At 43.9% G+C, this 24288-nt stretch overlaps 2 protein-coding genes across 12 annotated transcripts in view; one reads left to right on the forward strand and one right to left on the reverse strand.

Annotated features, from left to right (window-relative positions):
• LOC110988356 (orexin/Hypocretin receptor type 1-like) overlaps positions 1-15024 on the reverse strand; it is a 78300-nt gene extending 63276 nt beyond the window's left edge. Inside the window, exon 1 of the mRNA XM_022251770.2 lies at positions 13632-15024. Coding sequence (XP_022107462.1) covers positions 13632-14030 — 399 coding nt within the window. The 5' untranslated portion in view covers positions 14031-15024. The remainder of the gene's footprint in view (positions 1-13631) is intronic.
• LOC110988357 (uncharacterized) overlaps positions 1-24288 on the forward strand; it is a 148344-nt gene that overhangs the window by 57841 nt on the left and 66215 nt on the right. For all 11 annotated transcript variants that reach the window (XM_087142402.1, XM_087142400.1, XM_087142403.1 and 8 more), the window contains exon 2: positions 16036-16201. Coding sequence is in view for 1 of the 11 variants with exons in the window: in XM_087142400.1 (XP_086998526.1) it covers positions 16036-16201 (166 nt within the window). In the remaining 10 variants the exon portion in view is untranslated. The remainder of the gene's footprint in view (positions 1-16035; positions 16202-24288) is intronic.

The following is a 24288-nucleotide window of genomic DNA, read 5'->3' on the forward strand; positions in this document are numbered from 1 at the left end:
TCATAAAAACACTCCATAATTATCTAATCTCTCGGTTGATGGTCTAGTACACTTCCCCGCGACCGTAGGGTTTCAAATGTCACACACGCACGGCCAGTTCCCCCGCCGAGCCGCTTCAAAATGTCACATCACCGCTTTACACCTGTCTTGTCCCGCAAGTGAAGCCGCGGACAACGGCGAAAATGCGCTCGAGGCGACGGCCAGCTCTCGTGTGAAGTCCAGCGCTTATGAAACGAGAGGGCCAGAATGAGAGATGCCATCTTAGCGCATTGGAGTGGTGATCCCATTTCTGCATCACCTGGGATACCGAGCAGCCGGAATGGCTGCAGATTTCTTTCAGATTGAAATGATGGCCTAAACGAAGAGATGCCAGAGTACACACAAAAATATCAGATCAACCGAAGTAATGGAATTGGACCCGTGTGGCGCGCAAACTGGGGTAATGGTTCCAGAAGCACAGAAAGACCTATACTTACGATTTCTTTCTCAGGGGAAAGTACAGTTTTCTTCAGGGGAAAGTACCGATTTCAAAAGTTGCAGAAATATGGAACTCAATGGGTTTGGGGTAGGGTCAGTTTTAATATGGCGGGCAATGGCATGTGACCTCCCCCCAACAACAGCAAAATGAAACAGAAAGAAGAGATCTTTAATACATTAAACAAGTAGGCCTACATGTATTATAGGGAGGGGATTTCCTTGCCTAAACCTCTGAGCTTTGACGAAAATCTTCTTTAAATATGTACTCCGAAATACAATGGGCTAACAAAAATTGGTAAAATCCAAAAATAAATATAAAGAAACAAGCTAACACAACAGTAATTCCAAGTAATTGATCATTCATTTAAAAATGAAGGAAGACACCGTGCACAAAGTATGTTCCCCAGTAAAACCCACTGTGTGGCTTTTTAAAGAATACATTTTGGGTAAAACAGGACACTTCAGACGATCCTAGTTCAGTAATGGACATCCATGTTACTCGTGGAACCAATTATCCTAAATACCTCAGGGTACTTTGTTTTACTTGAGAGTTCGATTTGGGTGACATGCATTGCGATCAGCACAACGCGTTCATCGAAATAATCAGGCCAACCAGGGAACAGAGAATGGGGCGTTGCCAGGAAAAACGGAATACAGCGTGGTTTAAAAGTCTTTGTGCATGAACGAGGTCAGGTGTATATTCTCTGTGCGATATGATTTGCTTGTTTGTTTCACACGGATCTGACTCTCCACCAGTGATCCCAACGCTGGTTCCCTCCGTCCATGCTAGCCCCGGTATTGGTGAACCGCTCGACGGATTACTGCTCGAGATCCAGATCCGCGTGGAACAAACCGGCCCTGAATAGGCCAGTTCGGTATTTCAGGAGGGTAAAGTTATTCGAAAATAAAGCGTGCGCAGGTCCGTGTATAATTGGGCAAAACTCGTGTGAGCGTAGACGCGCTTTGTTTTGCACATGCGCCATTGGGATACCGAACTGGCTCTAGATGCCACATGTAAGATATTTTAGTCAGCAAAAGTTAAGGCTGTGTCTTCTTAAACTCATAACAAGTATGGTGGTTTAAAACCCGCGCTTGCGCAGTAAGATTCAATTCGAGGCTCACTCATCCATACGCCAAATTGCCTTAATATTCTGGTAAATATAGTTTTACGTGTTCTTGTTTGGCGATCTTCGTCATGCAGATGGCAACTACCAACGGGGGGGGGGTGATGTTTTGTCTCATGATTCTTTCCTCGGGCGATATCTAGATTGTTGACTGGGGCTGCACTCCATTGAATTTTTACACAGGATTACAAGGAACTTGGCATAGACACACGTACACCTACACTTGTGTGATTTAACAAGGGCGAGTGCTTCTAGAGCGACAGAAAACAAACGGTTCCACGTGTTGACGCCAGCGTGATTAATCCCGATTCAAGACTCGGAATGAGGAAATCAATTAGGTCAGAAAATTGACCGAATGGCATCGAACAAGGTGATGTTAGCATCACCCTTCCCCCACCGAAACGCTGATTAAGAGCGATTCCTTTCGTGTTCTGCATGCGTCAAGTGCAGCCGTAATTCGTCCGTCCCGTAACCGGGCCACGCCGACCGACCGCACGCTCGTGCGCGGTTATTAACCACACGTGTGGATAGGCCCACAACCCAACAACCCCGCCGATTTCTATCAATTTGGCAGGAAGAGGTTCCTCCGTGCCAACCTAATTCACTTGGCGCGACGGCGTGTTTGTGTTCAACTTCCCAGTCACTTGTTAATCGTTTCTGTCCAACTTAGGAATTTCGTGGCGGGTACATACGGCCAGGGAGAAAGTGTGTCGTTTCCCAAATGGTGCGATGTTTCATGCGATTTAGAAAACGGCTTGAACGATATCCAAGTCGTGTTTAAAGAGGATTTAAACTAACGAGGTTTTAAATTTACGTTCAGTAACACGATAATTTATTACTTTCTTGACATTAGAAAAACCATACCATAACAATATCTTATGTACAAATTGGTATTAAACTTCGATGAATCATCTGATAAGAACTGGCTGCTTTGTGGCACAAAATGGCACGGACAAGGGCTCTTTGAAAGTGTTGTTGCTTTTCTGGTTTTGAGTTGCGTGCTGTAATCCGCCTCGAGCAGGAGCGCAACCTCAACGGTTGAAAAGATCGGCCGTTGGTTGGGAGTGTTCATGTTGTTGGTAGCGATGCGACCGTGGCGCATGCATTTGCTAGTCGTTCGTGAACCAGCGAATTTTAGTTCCGACCAAAGGAGCCTCCATTGCGAAGAGAATAGCGTCCTCTCTTTGTCCAGCTCAAGGCCCATACCTCAGACGGCCAGTGACATGGAAGCATCTCTGGTAGATTGTGACCGCCCCTATTGGAAACAGTATAGATTGCGTCTTTAACTCTCTTTGATCGAATATTTGCCGCCAATCACGAGGGGTAAACAGTGATACGTCATCAGTATGTAGGACTGTCAAACCACGATTAGCTTGAGCGTCTCCATCCATTTGTAGGCGTGCGTTGGACTTTTTGCCAGTCTCGCGTAGACCCAAGGCCAGGGGCTTTAGCTCCAGACAGGAGGTTGCGCAGAAACGTCCAAACGGGTGAGATCGGACGGCTGTGTCGGGGTTGGACATTGCACTGAACATGGGCGTGTAAACATGCGCACATGCCTTTCGTTCCCGTCAGTTTTGTCATGTCAACCTGGTACTGAACTCTGTGTTCCTGAGTGCAACTTCGCAGCTTTGCTTTCAAGTTTCCCCCTTCGCTCGAGGAGACATAGAGCCAGATGACTTCACATGTAAGACTAAACATACAAAGTTCCTGTATATAACAGGCGAGAGTTGAGCACGTAGGAACGTTTATACATAAGGAAAAACGACAGTTGAGCGTGTAGTGCTGAATCGACATTAAGAGGTGTTGAATTTACACCAAATGGGTCGTTAAATCATGCCGGCAGGGGGTGTTGAATTAGCACAGTGCCCTGTTGAAACTGACAATCTGGGGTTCCAAATTAGGGCCATTGGTATTTATAATTTTGTGTAGGTGGTATTTATATAGGTCCTTACGCATGACGACAGCTACGTATAATAGCCAATATTCAACATTTTTGTTCAAGAGCAAAAGAGTATACAGTAAAACCTAGATAAATCAAATCTAATGGAAGCAACTTCAAAATTTCAGTTAAGCAGACTTTTGAGTTAAGCAGATTGCATCAACGTTTGATTACTGCATGGATTGGATTTTTTCATTGACTTTACAGAGTTATCAGAATTTGATTTATCGATGTTTTACTGTGGTACATTGTATAATATACGGTATGTAAACAACACAAAGAGGACAGAGGGTTAATACTGGGACTGACTCGATGGACGAGACGGTACAGGGGGTTCCCTTGGAGTGTTGTTTGGCCATTATGCTGGCGTTGTTTGGCGTTCTCAGTCTGTAAAACTCGCAATCGTTTCAAGAGCCAACCCGGGAACCGAACCGGCCCTCGCCATGCCCGACTCGCACCGAGGCTGTTCCATTACTTGAATGTCGAGACCGTCCCTCACTTATGGTCGAGGCATAGCGCAGAGATTTTTCCCCCAGTGTCAGCTCAGAGGGATTGGAAAACCATTTGTGTCGATCGGATTGGGAGACAACGCCGCCCGTCGGATTCCGGTTTGGCCCGGAGGCGGATTATTGCTGCAATCGTCCCTCGTGCGTCGAAGCTGCTCGAGCTTCTTTCCTTCCACTGGAGATGTGTGTGTGTGTGTGGGGGGGTGTCTTCAGAAGCACAAAATGATCATTTTTAATTGATGCTTATCAGAGTACTTTGGTTGCTCGTTGTTCCCCTCCTTTTTTAAAGCCCTCTGTTGAGTGGAGAAAGTCAGGATTACTGTTGATAAGCATAACGAGTAAGACTCTAGAGAATAAGGGTGCAAGGGAAGTCTTAAAGAAAGCCTTGTCAAAATGTTTGTGGATATAGTGGACAGAAAGTGACTGTATGTATTCCTATGCATCCCAGAAAACGTTGAATATAGTCAGCTTTGTGGGCGTTATGTCAGGTCTGCTATATCACATGCTTCAGAGGGCTTTAGATTTTGGCGTTCATCCCAGTGCGCATGCTACAGGGACCACCTACACCCCTTCTTACACGGTGTACTGAATTAGCGATGCAGTGTGCTAACCCCTGCCCTTCCTTCGCCAGTTCTATTCTTGGAACCTGTTGACGAGACCCTGCAGAAAGTGGAATGTCCTTCTCGCTCGCGGCACTTTCCCGCCAGCGACGTAAGAGCATGTATGAAGTCACACTTTTGTGTTGGATATTTCATGTTGCGTAAGTCTCCAGTAGGTAGGTAGCGTTGCTTCAAAAATATTCTCGAATTAATTTGCTTTACAATCAGTCTTTCGTGTATCTAATTCATATTCATAAAGCCGAATTCGTATTTGTTCATTCACCATCACGTGGCAGTCGCTACTTTTTTTCTGTTCACCGTACTCGCATGTAACGACCCACGCAAAAGCCACACGCATGCGTAGGGAACAGTTTGCTAAGCATGTGCTCTACTAAGCTTCCATGGAACTGTCGTTCAGGTGAAACAATTACTACATGCTTTGAAGATGGGTTCGTATACCCCCCGGATGTTTGCCTCCCGAACTCGTTTGTAAACTACCAGGACGTAGGGGTGCTAAAATAAACTATTCATCCTCCCTCAAACCATGCAATATTTTTATATTGTTTACTCTAGTATATCATACACATGTGGTCTAAGGTTATAGATATTTGGAAAGAAAGTGTGCAATTTCAGGTTTTATGACTTTACAATTTGTTTTTATTTCTTTTTTCTATATCTGATGAGTTACAGCATCTGATATATCAGTACTTAGTCTACAGGTTCATATAAACAAAGTGGGTGTACCGGCTGATGAGCTAACTCAGCAGAATATCTGCCAAGAATTGGGCAGTCTTACCGCAAGAAACGCTTCAGTCCAAGTGTAAGTAAACTTTCCACCACAACTGTAGGCGTATGAGGGTCATGACTTTACACCTTTTGTTCGTACACGATTGCCAGCCTCCGTCTCCCCCGTGCCAACTACTTATGTAATTGTAGACAACCCCTCCTGGAATCGGAGATCAGACAGACTGGAAGGCCCACCGGAGCGCCTACTTAGGCCACAAGTCTCATTCCCGGGACAGGCTTATAGAACGCAAGGCGATCGGGGGAAGCGTCTATCAGCTAGTTGGGTCCCGAAGGGGAATTAAAAACGCAATTTATGTAATTGGAAATGAGCGAGTTCAAAGGTATGCCCGCCGCGAGGAAGGTGTTGGCGTTTTGGGGTTCGCGAACAGTAGGGGTAGTTGGTTTCGAGCAAAGTCGGTTTGAGACTAAATCGAAAGGTCCCAGAAGAGACAGTGTGAATAAAACTATTTATCAATCGAAAACAACTCAAGACAATTTTTTTAAACAAAGGGTTCTTCAGTTGTTGTGTTTCCGGGTCTGTGTTTCAACCATTTTCCTTTATAATTTAACTGTAACCTTTCAAAAATTCTTTGATCGCGTTATCTCTGCAGGGCCTCGTCCAAGCAGCTTTGAGGTAATTTTGATTCCCGAAAAAAAAGCTACCCTGACTCCGTAACTTTACTTATCTGACTGCAGTGACATTGATAACTTTTGCTTGTTCTTCTATCATTTTTCTAACTTGTTTTACCTTTATTATCCATCTGTTATCACCTTTTACACGTCACTGAAATCTCCGTGTTGCACTTTAACGTCAGGGAAATATACCAGTCCTTGCAGGAAAGATTTTCTTCTCTCCGACGAAATTTTTCGACAACGTACAAAACATTCTCTCTTTTGTTTGTTTCCCATTTCCCAAATGACGCACCGCAGATGCTGTCAAATGAAGTTAACAACGCGAGCTTGCACTCAACTCTCCTGAAAGGATCAAGAGGGCAATCTTAAAACCGAAAGTGCAAAGCGGAGAGCAAAAACAATGAAGGGTATCAATGCCTGTGTATCTTGTCGAAATGAGGATTATTACATGGGTAATTTGGAAAAACCCTGACTTCAATTAAAAAAAGGAAATGAAGTGAAATTAATGAAACGAAAAAATAGAAACTGTGGAAATCGACGCATTGTCGATGAACAAATCGCATTGTCGAAATCGACGCGATCAGACTGGTGACAGCCAGAGCATGCTGGCTGGAACGTAGAGTTCTTTGTAATAAACACTCTGCTCTTTTATTTTTACGTAGTGTGTGTATTCAGTCGATCCTGAGAATCGTGAAACGTGTCTGATCAGCACTTTAGACGCCTCGGGGAGCGTGTAGAAAATGCGATTTTTTTTCCCTGTCGGCGTATGAGCTCGAATTGAGGTCTCTGACTCCTACAACGAGCTGTAGACGGCTGCCGTCCTGTTATATCGTTAAGGGAAATCACGATCGTACCTTCGTCCTTGCTTTTGCCATTTACAGTCTGGAAGTCTTCCCTGGCCCATCGCCTGTTCCACTCAGGCAAAGTGACATATCAGGAGTGAATGTCCTGTGAAAATGTCGAGTGCTTATGTAGACAAAGGAAAAGAAATTAAACGACCAGCCGTATATTATAGACGCCATGGCAGAAAGACCCGTCGCATGAAGCTTGATAATGCGACATCCCAGTGACAAAAATGATGTCACATTCAATATGAAAACTGCATACGGGACAATGATACACACGGTATCCGTGACTCCATATAAGAGGGGGAAAACATTAAAAAACGGGTTCTTTTTGTGAATAATGTGATGAACCAATCCTAAACACGACTCCATCTTTTCACAGAGTGAAAAAATAAATAACTAAATGCTGTGTTCAATTTGGTTTTGTAAATATCCTTTCAATCATTCATTCATTCATTTATTATTAGTCCATGTAAAAAACATAGAAATTTAGTTTCCACTGGTATATTACAACAATCAAAAACTAAAAACATTGTCAGTAAAAAACAAATGGTAAAAGCCAGTCACAAACTGACACAAAAACCCTAACCTCAAAAAGACAAACAAAAATAAAATAAAAAAATAAGTCATAACGACATAAGAACCAAGGGATATGTTAATGTAAACCCAGTTACGATAATGTAAAAACGAAACACATATACAAACCATACGAGAAAACGCTACTTTTCCCTGATTTCTGTTCTGTATGTTTCCATTTTTGGTTCACTTGAGTGAACAGATGTTGAATACATGGAATGCACCTGGAATTGAATATAGCTTGTCAGTGGCTATCTTAATTACATCGCCTCGCCTGCGCTGCACTCGATGTATTAATGTCGCGAATTTCACGCGTATTTCACGCGTATTAACCAGTGAGTCAGTTCGACGTCTAATAAAAGCCCGACGTCCCATCACCGTCTCATGGTTCGGCCCAACCGAAAGCGATCCACCTCGTTCATAATTCAGCGAGGTGAATGCGGCGCGGAATTTGTTTTGCTCCGTTATTTGGTTCGCTGTCAGTCAACGCGCTGTCGTCAGCAGCTCAGCGAAGGAAAAAATTGGCGAGTGATGCTATGAAAACATCACGCTCCGAGGGGGATTGAGCGATCGCGATTCTGCCACGTGCTTTCTGACCGTTCAAGCTGAGCGCCGAGATGTCTAAACTGGTTTGTTCACCCGTTTGCTTGGAAAATTGGTAGATCGGCTTTTTTTCTCTGCCTCGTTTGACTACACGGAGTGTTTCCATGGCATACTGTAGCCTGTGTTGCTGGGCAAGATCTGGGGCAGATGGGGAAATTTGTCCGGCCGGTTGGGGCTGACATCCTAAGAAAAGGCCATAACAGAACCACGGCCAGTTTAATGTAATAGCCGCATGGTCGATATAATTGAGGTGTTTCCAAAGAGTGAAATTAAGGACCGGATGCATTAGAGTAGAAATGACTGCCAATCTAGATTGAAATGACTTGACCAAAAATGAAACGAAAGAAAAGAAAAGAAAAAAAAACCAAAAAAACAAACAAAACCGAGTCGCTGTACGTGCGAGCCACTTATGAGCTGAAGGCCCTTGAAGGATCCGTACACAAATACAAGGATTTTTTAATTATTCATCCACATTGTGCTGATAAGTTTCTCTCTTTTTTCTGGTACAAAATGAAACAAAAATTAATACAAAATATCAGCTGGAGACATGTGCCCGACGCTTCAAAAATCGGTATTTTTGTGACTTGTGACTTGACTTAACTTAGCGAAGAATAACTTGGGACTTCACTTGGACTTGCAAAAACTGACTTGTTACCAACGTGAATCAGAGGTCACCTGAGTGACCCCACCAACTTTTAACTTAGGCCTATCAATTTCAATTTATGCACCAAAGTATACCAGTCACGTGAGTCAAGTTCAATATTCAAAACTTGTAACTCTTGAGCTGACGACTGGACCTGTTTGCACATCACAGCTGGAAAAAAGAATAAGCAACTTGACTTGTACTTGGACAAAGAGACTTGTCTTTTTGTTTTGAGTGTATGCCTTGTGACTTGACCTGACCTGTGACCAAATGACTTCTGACTTGACTTGTGACTGAACTAAATAACTTGTGACTGTACGAGTGACCAGATGACATATGAATCGACTATATGTCTTGGGACTTAATGTGACCTGTGACCAAATGACTCGTGACTTGCCTGGACAAGCTCGACTTTACCTGTGACCACATGATTTATGGCTTGGCTTGTGACTGGACTAAACGACTTGCAAACTGACTCAACCGGTGACCAACTGACTTTAGGCTTGACTTGTACTTGCAATGAATGGCTCGCTGTGTCACCTCTGCAAAACAGTGAACATAAGTTGATTTTGTTGGTTACGGTCATAAAAATAGACGGAATAATACAACTCAACCTGTCGACGTCGATTCGTAATCACACTTTTTTCGTCACTGTTGATAAAGCTTCGTGTCCGGCCGGAGCTTACGGGTCGAGACAGTACGTGATCTGGCTGACGAGGTGTCTTCAATAACGCTTGGCAACAGGCACGCTAAATTTGACGGCCTGCTTTGAAACAGGACACGACTTAAAAAAAAACAACAGTCTTTGCAACCTCAGAATCTTAATGCCAAAACGAATAAATAAAATTAAAGTAAGAGACATTAACCCAATCCAAAAAAAAAATTGAAAGCAAAGTAGAACGCAAAATGACTCAAAAAGTAATAAAACCAAAGCAAGACACGAATACATCAACAAATGAAACCCAAAACAGAGAAGAAATGGAGAAATCATAAGACAGAAAGCAATAACAACAATATGTTTGGAAACATTTAATATTTTAATGGTATTTTTGTATTAGGATAGTCTCTGGTGCCAGTCACTGGACTTAGGTTGAGACCTGTTTAAAATCGATCAGGATTTTTTTCCAGGGGTTCAGTTACCGATGTCATTGTGGGACGCTTGAAGAACACTGGAGTACATGTACATTTATATGAAATCTAATTCTAAAGAGAAAGCTTGATTTAGAGTCTTGCCGCCAGGCAGGAGGCGATGCTTCGCAGTAATGACAGCAGTGCCCAATAGCAGCGTAAACATGTCACACATATTAGCAGATTGTCTGTCAACTAGTCGACAAGTAAAGGGCATGTTTCTGGGCTAAATGTATCCCATCTCGAGTGTCTTGTACGGGCAGACGACAACGGCCGGCCGGCTGGCTTTAATGCCGAGAGAGAGACAAAGAAATCATACAGTCGTGCGCAAACTTGTTCAGCACGTGTACCGTTACCAACCAAATGCGTTTAGGATCGACTGGCTTGCTGCTTGCAGGGTAAATTGTAACGATTGGAAAAAAGGTTTGATGGAAAAGGCCGGGAAACCGTTTTTTTCCCTTGCTCCTCCTTTCATTTCCGAGCGAGTTGGCAGATTCTCGTATCGGTAGTTTTTCTCGCAATCCTCTTGTGCTGCGCTTGGGACGAATTATTTCGCGAGCAAATCGCCTGTCGCCAGGTTTCGCATTACAAGCCCTCAAAACATTTACTGTTCATTGCAGATGTTTAAAGGTAATCCGTACATTTTCTTCCACTGTCCCTTAACAGCCCAGAGGGCGGAGAATGGAATCCTCTTCGGATGTCACTTTCGCCTACCGCACTTGTTATCGAGGCTGCGGAGTGATTTGATATATAGGTTTTGAAACTGTTGTTGTCCATTGGCTCCTGTAAATGTCAAATCGTCGTAGATCTGAATTGCCTGCGCAGGAAGACTGCTGATTTGGCAAGTAGTTGTACAGTGCTGTGCCTTACTGTACCGAAACTGTGTACATGTATCAAACAACAACGCGTTCAAGTTCATACCGAGTGTTGGTCATTGTCTCGCAGGAATCTGGGGAATTCCTTTCAGACATCTTGGGGATGTGTTAGTAACAATAGTCTGGAATGTGTATAGGGATTGGACATGTTGGGGGGGTACCCCTCGGTCTCATTTCTTGCTGGGTATAGTTGCAGTCGAAGGGGTTTAAATCGTCTGGTCCTTAGGCTTGGAGTCGGCTCAAATAAACCCCACCTTAGCTCTTTTAAGGTTGCCGGCAAGTTCCCAGACACGTATTGCTGTCTTCATTTTGCATCGCGCTCTTGATAGTACACCGAAGTAGGACACCTGAAACCCGCCGCACTAGATCACGAGAGCTCCCTTCCGAGGAAAGAAGTCATTCGAGGCCATTTGCTCACGTGTAGGGTCAATGTTTACTGCGCTCTCTTGCCTTGCGGTGCCGTTTCACAATAATTGAATAGGAGAGTTATTGACATTGGTGTCGCTATCTTAACCACTTTTATCCAATGGGAAAATTTGCTGCTTGGAGCACTTATCAGTTAAGAACTGATAATGGATAGTGGGAGGGGATAGTTTAAAAATAAGGGTTTTGTTTTATTTGGTTTTTCAAGCAGATTGGTGAGTTTCGTCACCTTTCATATCTTATTTCGTTTCTTTTGCCTGAACGCATTCCTGGTTTTCATTTCACATTTTTGTTATCAAGGGAGACGGCGGGCTTTACATGTTCCCCTTAAAACAGAGGCAGCTCTGTTCCACAGGGAAACCTCCTTTGTCCATACCTAGTGGAACAAAAGCACTGCCCTGCAAGATGGCCGCCATGCAAACCTTCTTTACACCTTCTTTACTTGCTGGCACCTCAAGCATAGCAAATCGTATCAGCTAAAAGAGGTGTCCTTACATTGTGAAGAAGTGCAACACGCGTATCACTTCTTTTTTTTTAACTGGGAGCTTAACTGTCGTGCTTCCATTAGCAATACTGCTGCAAGATGGCAGCCATGCAAACCTTCTTTACATTTGCTGGCATCTCAAGCATAGCAAATCGTATCAGCTAAAAGAGGTGTCCTTACATTGTGAAGAAGTGCAACACGCGTATCACTTCTTTTTTTTAACCGGGAGCTTAACTGTCGTGTTTCCATTAGCAATACGTCCCGCGCCCGTGTCCTGTTTGCTTTACCCTGTGATTTCCTTCATTTAGTGTTATCGTAAGCCCACTTGAACAAGGAGTTAATGGGGTTTTTGTCACGCTGTGACCAGGATTGACTTCCGAAAACCTCCTAGTGTCTGGAAATTCCAATCCCAAGATTTTCAGATCCGCATGTGTTCTGCGGGCCCGGGCATACCCAGTCAGATAAGAAAATCGATGTCTGCTTATCAAAACTCGGTAATTCTCTAATCGTTTCCTTTGAATCTCAGTTACATGTCTATATATAAAACCACCTTTGCAAAGTGTTTTTGATGTAGAATCTCTTTCGCCCCACAAGGTGACGAATAGGATTACTTTAAATGCACTAGGAATGATCGATCGCCCTCATAATTTTTGCTAGTGCCGAAAACGATCTTTCTTTCCGCTGTGCGCCGGACGAAACCATCAATAACAGTCGGAGAAGACGCAGGGCGATAGACTTCGTACAAGTTGTATGTGGAGAATCTGGGGTTTTGCCCACACGTTTAGTTTTCATTTTCGTTGCATGTCGCTTTGCATGGTAGCCTAAGGTAGTATAGAGGGTTTGCATAGCTGCCATCTCAGAGGGCAGTTCTTCTATTCCACAGGGAAACCTCCTTTGTGCATTCCCAAATGAAACAAAATCATTATATACTACCTTAGGCTTCTGAACTCCTGAAACGAAACTCTGTTTACATAGGGGCTGGCAGATGATTATGACGTCTTATTAAATAGTGTAAGTATTCTAAATGAAAATGAATGTTCACCAGGATTGACTCTTAAAAAGTGGAATTAAGTACGCGGAGTCCAAGTGTACGACTAAACTTTCGACAACAACTGTATGTTTCTTTAAGATATTCGGTTCCAAGCGAACGAGCGCACTTTGAAATTCCCGAGGGCATACACCAACAATAAATGCAGTCGCTGTGCTTGACGAACCGAATTGGGTTACTGAAAACAAACAAAACCGTATGGCCACCACTTACAGAGTCTAGGAGAACAAATCAACCTGTAGGCCTACTTTAATCTTTAAGAAAGGCAGGACCAGTGGCAACATAAAAACTACGGATATTGAGGTTTAATTCTGACTGCTGCCGTGTCGGTTTAGAGGATTTGGGTGTCGAAAAATTCAGAATTAACGGCACGGGGTAGACAATAATCTTGAGGAGATCACACTCAGCGACGGTATGTATCAGTTGATTGCAAGAGAACTTGAGTAGATCCACGTACTCTTTAAATTGAGAGCTGATTAGAAGTTAATACTGTGAAACGCCAGTTGAAAAAACCCTGCAGTGGCCTTACTGTCAAGTAGTCCGATATGATACAGTGAATGATTTTCTGCTTTTCTGCAGTTTACTGTGTTTTGAAAGCTTAAAAGTGTATTGCACATACTTCTCGAGCCAGTCTCATGCTTTCTTCGAGTTAAAGGTTTTGTGCTCAGACTGCATAAGGATTCCACCTGTGTCGAGGCACCAGTCCAGTTCAACTGGACCGTTGGTTTCGTTTATTTTATACAAGTGGAGGGGAAAAGTGTGAAGATGGCGTCCTTTCCTTTAGCTTGTGTTTGAAACCATGAGCCATTACTACAAATACTGGTTGCATTCCCACATGAAGTGGCAAGCTAGCAAGCATGCAGCGTCTGATATTATCTGGATGCCATTTCAATCAGTGTTTAAAAAACAACAACAAACAAATAAACAAACTTTGGCTCTTACCTGGATGTACGGAAAGATGCGGCAGGCCATTTCGCCGAAAAACCAGGTCTCCGTGGTGTCGACGATCACGTTGGCCGGCAGGCAGAGCACGATGACCAACACGTCGGCCACCGCCATGTTGACGATGTAGTAGTTGGTGACGGTGCGCATGTGCTCGTTCCGGAGCACAGCGAAGCAGACCAGGAGGTTGCCGGCCAGGCCGGTGAGGAATAGGACGGCGTAGACCGCAATGAGGAACCACTCGTGCGCGTTGGGCATGACCACCTTCTGCAACATCTGGTACAGCTCGTCCATGTATTCGTCGGTCATCCAGGCCGGCGTCTCCGTCGGGGAGAACGGCAAACTGAGCGGCGGGGGGTTGGGGTTGGAGTTGTTGGGACCCAGGTGTTCGGAGCCCATCTTGGTGATAGTTCCCCCAGTCGGTATCAGTCACTCTGAACAATCTTTAATAGGAATACCTCAAGAGTTTTAAGCACCTTGAAGTGTCAACATTTACGTTGGGCCTGCCCCACTCTTTCGTCCATAGTCGACACTTCGTCGCAAGCTTTCTATATAAGGAAGCTCACTATCTGTACACAAAGACTTATTCGACACCGCATTGCGGTGTTTATTTCGGTTCACTTCTGCTATGAACGACAACTAAACTTTTTTTCTTTCTTGAGAGAAACTGTCTTCAAGCTTTCTTTCCCTTCTTGATTTACGTCAGGTCGGCAAACGTTTAGAACGACACGCTTAAGAACCTCCCTTGATGTAATTTCTCCCTCAAGAAAATGCCGGTGAAGTCTTATACAGACAAGAACGGGTTCGTGGTCTAATAAGTCTTTGGTGAGGTCGTCGAGTATTCACAGACGCGACTGCGGAAGCAGTCCAGCGATGCATCCAGACTACGCCGCACGCCGGGAGAAACTAAACGCTGCCGTCACGCTCAGCAATGCCGCATCGTGGGGTAGGCCATCATGTGCCGCACGGTCCCTGAGGCAGGCAGGTAGTTCCAAAGCGGTGAGCGCACTGGACAACAGACTCTCCAACGGATGATGACAAAGTAGTCCGAAGAAAGCACTCTCCCGAAGCGCCTGTACTTGTTCAAGTGCCGAGGAAAACTTCTGTATGCGGGAAGCGCTCACCTGGAGATTGATACATGGACCACATTTACATTTGCACTGCCGGCCTCGGAAGACAGTTATATAGCAACATCGGGCGGTGTAAAAAACACAACCTCCCCCCGCGCGACGAGCACAGAATACGCCGCTCTTTCCGCGGCGGTGTCTCGCTGCAACTTGCGGCAGGCGTCAAGCACTCTCCGGGGATGGTGGATACGCAGAAAACGGATCGGCCCACAATTGCAGTGGTCCATTCAGATTTCATCGCCCAAATCACTTACGCGCCAGGCTTTTTATAATGCAGCCGACTTCGTTCGCCGTGTGCTGGCATTTCGCTTGGCGCGAACAGGTTGGATGACAAAACAGCGCGCTGACGTCATCAAATTGTAGATCATCGTGCCTCGCATGGCGTGAATTTACTTTAGCGCCCCCACTTGTTCTTCACTCACACTCATAAACTTGCCTGTTTCGTTGATTCAAGGCTGAGTTGTTATCAACAACATAAACATTGTCTTCAACTCTACAGAAGTTTCTCCTCATTCATTGCTCATTCCACATGCGTAAAATCTAATTGTTCCCGACAAAAAAAATATGGATCATTTGTGAAATCGTGACATTGTTTTGTTCATCCCTTCGTAACGTTTTACCTTAGGAAGACGCAATGTGCCTCATGTACGGCAAAGAACTTACTTAAACAGTGGACAAACGACGCGTTTATTTCACGCATTTAGAATTTATTAGCAAACGCTAGTTCGGTGTTGGAGAAATAATGAGCACCATGCTGGGCTGTCAGCCCGCGACAACGTTAAAAATATTGAGCAAAATACTAAAACAACTAAGAGTATTGACGAATGGTCTCTTTCCGAAAGAACAATGATTTTAGGCCTGTGATTTGGACAGTGACATATAACTTCTGAAGAACTGAAGTAGTTAAAAAGTGATAGTAAGATTATAAGGATGTAAGAGTTTGTACTTTTTAGGGGAGGGGGATATTGCAGAACATTGTTTCTGCCTGTCCACACGCCTAGAAGGCATTTAAAGTGGATGTTCACCTTTGATCCACGTTTCAATCTTGACTGAATGTCTGGATGTGATTTGTTTATTGCTCACTCGCATGTCTCACGATGTCATTCCACAGAATTGATCACCAACGTTAATGAAAAAAAAAATCATCCGAGGTATATGCTTCGGTGATTTCACTCGGACGACTTAAAGGGTCATTGACATAGAGGTATAGTTTTGCACACGTTGAATTCTTGCATCGGCCTTACCTTTAACATGCGTTTCTGTTTCTTCGTTTTCAGGGTAGTTCGGGCTTGGCCAAGGCGAATATTTCATCTCCAAGTGTACCCTCAAAAGAAGTGGTATTTTCGCAGAGGATTTGTGGTCACCGAGTTTTTGAGTAACGAAGAAGAAGAAGAAGAAAAAGAAGAAAAAAAATGCAAGAATTTGATCAAGCTCCCAAAAGAGGTAAGTTGCCCCCTGTTTTTGCTTTTCGCCGTTTTCCAGTCGGTAGGTAACAGCAAGACAGCGGGCAAGCAGAAAGTCGGCCGAGGATTCGCCCCCAAATGAGCCCATCTTTAGGTTGCACAAACATCGCGCTTGCCACAAAGCTGTAACCTATAACCTGCATGACGTAGCTCTGCCATTGTCCCTAGATGAAGAACTCGGTAGCTTGAACAAAACGTGAAAGTAAACAAATATACTTGAACTCATGAAGGGATTGCTTTTACCGTCTTGTTTTCCAAAGAGTCAATAATCAATCCGTCTCTTGTCAAGATTAGGGATTCGACAATGTTGAGGCGCTGTTACCGCAGTGTGAGATTGAAATGAATTGAGAGAGAAAGTCAATCTTACAGGAATCTGTGACATTGAAGGGAATTTTGGCCCAATCATGGTAACTCTGCATCCCTTGAAGTTCAACTCTTTCTGAAAATAAGAATGGGAAGAATTTGACAAAGTGTTATTCATCGCTGCGGCGTGCGTTTCACGGAATCTTTAATATCGCCCCGGCACGTGAGAGTCGACGGACCGAATGACACGATGCTGTCTCATGACGCGGCGGTTCGACAGCCAACCTGGCCAAATTACATCTCCGGTTCACACGCCCAGAAACTATCGGTGAGCCAGCGCGCTTGACGGCTCCGCGTGTATATATATATACACATGCCAGATCAAAGAGGGAGTGTCATGGTGAACCAGTCGATGCGAGAACAGACACTTTTCCTGGCGTCTTTTCGTCCAAGCGCTCACTGCTTTTACGTCTTTCAGTTTTTCTTTTTCAAATTAACTTTGGCGTAGTTAGGTATTTTTAGTATGCATACGTTAGTTCTTTTCAAGGCTTCGGGCTTTCCTCTTATAATCTCTTGCAGTCACACACCTGAAGAATGAACGTTTTCTTGGATGTAAAAGTACAGTAACCTTTCAGGCTTGCTTCGTTCCATGGTTAAAAAGTACGTTCAAGCTACTTTTTAAATACAAATGTGCCTGCACAGTCACATGCATTATGGACAGAGGATCACGGCTAGAATCCTCTCGACACCGGATCTCGCTGGCTACTTGATAATGCGCATGTAGCTTCTTTCGATGCCTCATCGGCGCAGCTGTCCTTGAGCGTATCCAAACATGCACGCGTGGGGGGACCATCTGTGCCATATGGTCTTTCCCGGAATACTTGCCCGTGCTTTTAAAAGAGCCTCCGGTGAGGATGTTTAGATAAGTGGGGCAAGACAAGATGGAGTACCCCGACCAAAGCTCTCCTTGCATCAATAAGGCAGAACGACAGGACGAGATTTTTCTCACGCAGAAAAAATGTCCAAGTCTGCATTATCTTGATCCAGAGGGGTGATAAAAAAATCAGTGGGGAATGTCATGGCACGTTCGAATTCTTCCGTCTGCTTTTGCCCTGAGTTTGAAAACATGCATCATATACAGAACTTAATTATCAGTCTAGAGTATTACCATATATGGGCATAGTGAGCTATCCTTACTGATACAGCATGTTTTTTTGGTCCAAGTTCCACCTAAAATATCTCAAGTTGGCAACAACGAATTTTAAATCCCATCGGTACAAACGTATTTTAGAACTTCTAGTTTATCTGTACTCCAGTTCTTTTTAGCACAACCAATCAAATGTTTGCAGTTGATATTCTTCGTTGGTGTTTTTGGTCCGTTTGCTGCAACCTTTAAGAAAAGCACCCTGTAACCTGGAAACGCCCCATACAATCCGTCGCAGTCAGCTAGAACAAGCCTTGCGATTGGTCAGATTGTGCAAGATTCGTGGTGTAATAGGTCGCCCAAATATGGTAATACAACAGACTGATGATACTTAACAGCATCCCGTTCAAACAAGTGAGAATGTTTTACCGCCATTTAAACACCTTCCTGGTAACATTTAAGGAACGCGTTGTGGTTTTCATACTCCAAAGCTAAACACGATTTGGTGTTATTTTTTTTCAACAAATACCTGTTGATGCGTTAATAAATCTAGACACAATGGTACATTTTGGTGTTAATAAAAAGAAACAAAAACACCTCATCGGGGATAACACTTTCTGAACACAAAAAAGGGTGTGATTTTAAACACGTATTTACAATTAACGTAAAGACGTGTTTATAACGGGCGTTGGTTTTTACAGTGTATGTACAATCTTCCGCTTAATCTATTCCTTGGTGTTGCGGTTTGGTTGTGGCTGTACCCCGAAAACGCAATGCATCTCCTTCGGTTGTGAAGGATATCAAGCACACTGAAGGTCAGAAGCCCAGAGCTGTTTTTCTTGAAAGACAATGTCTGCAAATTGCAATGGTATCTAGATTTGAGTCTAATAATCGCAGGGGGGGGGGTGAAATCTGCGCGGGTGCAGTACTTTCAGGCCATCCGGACACAAGGCACAGGAGATTTTTCAGATCGATGGAAATTAATCGAGAGAAATGCAGCCTCAGCCAATTATCGATCGATTGGTCGATTAAACAAAATCTGCGGCTTTTGTTGAGCAAAAGGAAATCAAGAAGCCGTGGCTAGACTCGCTTGTGTTTGGGAACGAGGTCGCCGTGGAAGTAAACGAATTATTGCGTCAGGATTGGGCCTTTACTGTTATTGCTGAAAAAGAGGCTGTACTGGCAATCTTGGCCACTTGATTGGGATTTAGAGAAAATTAACGTAAAGGATAAGTAATCTGCTAACTAACAACATGAATTAATTTTCGTGGAAGTAATAAGGGAAACTATTCAGGAACTTGACATTTTCAAAATGTACCCATGTATCTGCTTCAGATTCCGTGCACTCTAATACTTGACTCTCTAATGGAAAGCTAGCTCCTTATGTAGTAATTCGAGTTATGTCATCGAAGCACAACGGATATGATCCAAAGCTAGACTTTGAAAATTATCGTTCTTACTCCTCGAGCAACAAAACAGTATACGCATTGTAATTCGTCATGTGCGTGCAGGGCTCACATCGCCGTAGAATCAAGACGTCCGGATAAGACGAAGTGCCTCGGCTTTTAAATTGACGCTTAAGATTGAGGTTGACCGCAACATTATGTCTCAGATAGCACATACCGTCTTCGATCTCCTGACTCAGCGGAAGCTTCATTAGAAGCAACAGGTGGCAGTACAGAGACAAACGTGCCAGACCCTGTCTTATTTACTTGACTAAGGCTTGAGATTGTAAGCCATTGAACTTCTAGGTAGCGGGTGCAACCGATATCGCAGAGTCGTGTGTAATTTTAAGCAGCGCAGTCAAGTGTATTTTTTGTGGGGGGGGGCAGTTCTGACCGACAGTTGACATGCACTCCAACTAGTGTTCAGTAACAGGTTTTGGGATTTTATGTACTCAGCCATTCCTCGATAACTGTTCCTCTAGGGCTGAGTAACCTCTAAATGCAAAATAGTGAAAAAAAGACACTTTCAAAAAGATTGAGTCTGTTATATAAGTAATCCGAAAGAGTAAAAGCCACTCCAAAAGGAAGTTTTACTAAGCCAGAGAGCGAAATAGAGAACAACTCGAAAAAAGAGTTATTCCTTTACGTGGCTCATCTTTTAGAATGATCTTCATTCTCTTGGAGTGGTTTTTTCACTCTTTTAGAGTGTTTTGCACTCGTTTTGAGTGGGTCTATAAGGAACTCACTATTACTGTCTATTGCATAAAATGGACGTGATTGTTGTTCAGTTATAAAAAGGGAATAGTTTCTAAGAAGCGGAATGGTCTCAATAATTCTGATCAAATGCTTTCGGTCCGAGTGTTGGTAAACTTTTGACCTCAACTGTACACGTGCATAGGTTCATGGCCAATGGCAATACATGCAAGGACCTATTTGCAGAACGCACCCGTGCATACGGTGTGCGCCTGGACCGGGCAGTCAAATACCTTCCTGATTTCCGGCTGGCGAGCCAGCGAGGCGGTCGAGATTTTGCGACCGCGAGGTGGTGTTTATGCCCGGCCGTCAGCTTCGTTAATTACTCTGCGGGCGCAGCTATGAGCGGAATTCTTCAGCGAGGAATTTAATCAGTCGTTTTAGAACATGGGATGAAATCAAGCCGCTGGCTACCAATATCGCACAAACTCCGTAGTTTCCCCTTCCATCAGCGGGTGCCGCTGTTTATGTCAGCCCACACCACCCTTCCATGAATCGATAAGTTGATACTTGGGCCGCAGTGTGTATGCAAATAGATTTTTCGGATACGCTTTCCTGCGCTGCAAAAGAGAGAACCGAAAGGCAAATGCCGACGGGGTCTATTATCAAGTTCGATGACCAATTCACATGAACACTGAGGTGAATCATTGAAGCTGCTCAATTCTCCGATCGGACTCGCCAACCAAGCGGCGCCGTGTACTTCGTATTGCTCGCGGCTCTTTTTGGGGGTGCGGGGTTGTCCTTGGGTTTGTCATGGCCGTTGCTGGAAATGTAGTGTAAGCATGGCTATGTGTGAGCCAGTAGCTAACGGCCGCCATCTCTTTCCCGTGGACGCATGTGCCACCCCCCCCCTTTTGCAGCCTCTGCGCCAGTAAGATTTTAATAGTAGTGGTAAACAATATCACATGGGCTGCAGTGATCCTGGAAAGGAATTGTTCGTTGTTTGTGCAAGAATGTATAAGGATGAGTTATCTTTGTGGATTGTATTCTATTGTGATCCACTTAAAAGCATATACCATATTAAAAATCATCCGTAAATGCAAAAGAGTGACAGGCTCACCCTCAAAAAGAGTGGGGTCTTTGTAACACCACGCCAAAGGAGTGAAATCCTCTCTCACAGAGTAAAAGCCACTCTAACAAAGAATGAAAAGTGATGAAGAGATCAGCAAAAATGGCCTCCGGTCCTCCAAAAGCCGTGTACATGAGCATCTGCTTTCCACATCGTGATGTCGTTTAGAGAACCCTGCCTTCTTCTAGGCTGCTGTGAACCACTGATTGGTTATACGCTTAAAGTGCTGTGTTGCCTATATTAGGTAATAACCAGTGTTGTAGTCGAGTTCCTTTTTCCGAGTACCAAGTACTGCCGAGTACTTTGACTGCCGAGTACAAAGACAGGTCGAGTACTTTGCCAGCCGAGTACAAGTACTGGTTCCGAGTACAAGTACTTGCACTTCCTAGTACGAGTACTTGGAACGAGACTACCAATGCCCAAGTAAATCGCGGGACCAATCTGGAGTACCACGATATAATTCGCATACGTGATTTGGTTAACTACGACCACAGATGGCGAATTTGTCATGCACGTTAATGGTCCCACATTCGACCTTCTTTTGTCTAAACCTTATCGAATCTCGGGTCATTGGGGTCGATATTTTTGTACCTTATTCTAACGGCCGTGGTAAGTTAACTTAAAAGATTTTTTTATCGAGTACTTTTGAGTCGAGTACGAGTACTTTGATGCTCGAGTACAATTTTCGGTTGTCGAGCTCCGAGTATTTTGTAGCCCGAGTACAAGAACAGTAGTTCGAGTACGAGTACTTGGACGTCCGAGTACAAGTACGAGTATTCTGAAAACAGTACTCGAGTAGTACTCGAGTACGAGTACTATAACACTGTTAACAATCTATAGTCATACATCTCGTGGCTAATGTTCACCTTATGCTCTAGCATTATGCTATAACATTTAATAATAAAATATAAAAAAGGTGACATATCCACTCTGCCAAGTGGCTATATAAAGGAAAACAGGAAAAAGGGTTGTGTTTTAAATGGCTCCTTTTTAGAGTGATTTTCACCCTTTTAGAGTGGATTTCTGAGAGACTTACTCTTTTTAATGAGTGCGTTTTTCACTCGTTTGCCGTACTTGAATGCCGATAAAGGGTTCCAGATGAAAATCGGATTACGGCCAGTACTGCAGTCACGTTAAAAGAGTCCAGATCAAGTCCGAGTACCGGCCGAGTCGCCTGCCCTAATCCGAGTTTGAACCCAATTCCGCTTCCTCTGCCGATGTCACAGTCACCAAAATTGCGGCTCTATACAGACTCTAGATTGAGTCCATCGCCACCCTTTAAACCCATCAAACTGGAGGACTTGAGTAAAACTTTGCAGACAAGATCGCCTCATTCCTTTTAACTCCCTGTCATGATAACATTCTTCACATGCACCTGACCATTGATTTCAAAGAACGACCAGCAAAGCTCTTTGAAGTGCAGCAGCTTTTAAGAGAGGCATCTTCCATTTGAAGAGAGAATTGTTCGAGCTTGATAAACTCTACCTAAATCGAAATGAATGACTGGAGCTTTCTTTTTATTTTGCTCCAAGGACTGGTGAAGATAAGTGTTAAATGCGATTCCATTTTCCATCCGCAACTTCCGCCACTTTTGGAGATCCGGCGCGGGATTAGCTCCGAGGAGTTCTGACCGATTGGACCGGACCGCACAGTTGCGGCGGGCGATCGGCCGGTCGTTCAACTGCGGACCTCCTTGGCTCGACCTGTCCATCCTAGTGTTACTTTACTTTGGGTTTCCCTCTGTGTTTTCTGAAATCGGACAATTTAATCCTGAAGCAAAACTGTAGCTGTATTCTTCAACATCTTCCTTCTTTACTTTTGTGTGGTATTTTCATTCAATCAACTCTCTCACTGTGTGAGAGTCTTTTGTCAACGACTGTAGCTTTCTTACAAATTGTTGATTAAGAATGCCGTTTCCCGCCAAAGGCAGACTTGTTTACATTTGTTCATGCAAAAGCGCATTTAACGCCAATCACAGGATGAAGCGATAATGAAGAAGACACTGAAGAAATGCTCAGTTTTAGAACTGAGAGGAAAACCCTGGATGGATAATCAAGGGAAAACCCACGGAGTCGGGCAGGGACTGAAAAACCAGCCCACATGCTGACCTAGTTGGGATTCGAACCTGGGTGGCTGAGGTGGAAGGCGAGGAAAGAGCCACTACACCAACTTAAACTTCCCCTTTCACCCAGTGTTCTCCTCCAAGACCAGCTCTCTGTATATGCCAAACTTGGCATGATATTTCAGTACGGACATTTCAACTTTTCTCGTTTCATGGTGGGAGAATAGACAATGTAAGTTGAATCGTGTAATGTGATTGTGTAAATTTCTGTAGCACAATGTACCCTTTAAGATACACTCTTTAAAAAATCTCCCAGGTCCGAGTTGAAATTTTCTGTAGAGCTAGAGGGGAAACCAAAATTAGATATTTCTGGTAAACTCTTTAACATACGCTCTTCAAAACTACCAGGTCAGAGTTTGGAGTTGTTTCAGAGTTAGAAGGAGACCCAAGGATAGGCCTAACTATTCTAGAGTAAACCACATTAAATCAAAAAGCGTCTGAAACCTTCTCCACCTATCGCCCTCAAAGGTTCAAGGCGGGGAAACACCACCGTATTAGTTTAACTCCATACAAAACTTGAACTGTTAACGGTGGAAAGTTGGTTTAACATGATAAAATATCAAAACTAGCCCCCAGACGTGTGTCTCTAGATTAAACAGTGATTTTCCTTCACAACATTTTACGGTGTTGTTTCTGTGTTGAAGGTAGGTGTATTTTTGGGACACGCAAATTATCAATGGTCAGACATTTTGACTGCTAAATCTGGCGTATTCGTATGTTGTACACAACGTATAATACGCAAGTCCAAAAGTGAGGGGAGGGGTTTGGTTAACTTTCTTTCAAGTTTGGAAGAAGACTAACTTATCTCTTCCCGTGTTAGTTTGTCGACTTCACTTAGCTTCAAGAGGCCTTTTCTTTTGCGATTGGATTCCAAGTTTATGTGTCCTGGCCGCTGCTTTTTGCCTTCTACCGATAGGAAGGTTTCTCGCGCTCCAATTAATCCGCGATTGATTTAAACAGCGATATTTCGACTGGCGATTTATGTGGTGCGGGAGACGGGCATATCGGTATACGGGCGAGAAGAAAGTGACCTCGCCGCGGAGATTTCGGATATCGCGCTCAGTTGCTTTTTCCTCCCCCAGTGAATTATTGATCGTTTTTAAATTGTTTTCAAGTCAAGGCGGAGGGTCGAGTTATCGTCTGAAAAAAAAACCGAAGAGTTTGAGGAGAGTCACTTCATAAAAACTTGTTTCGAGTGAGAATTGCGTTTTAATTGAAATGAGTCTTTTTA

Source organism: Acanthaster planci, linkage group LG10 (assembly GCF_054643075.1).
Source record: "Acanthaster planci isolate LZ-2023a linkage group LG10, COTS_SCS, whole genome shotgun sequence".
NCBI lineage: Eukaryota > Metazoa > Echinodermata > Asteroidea > Valvatida > Acanthasteridae > Acanthaster > Acanthaster planci.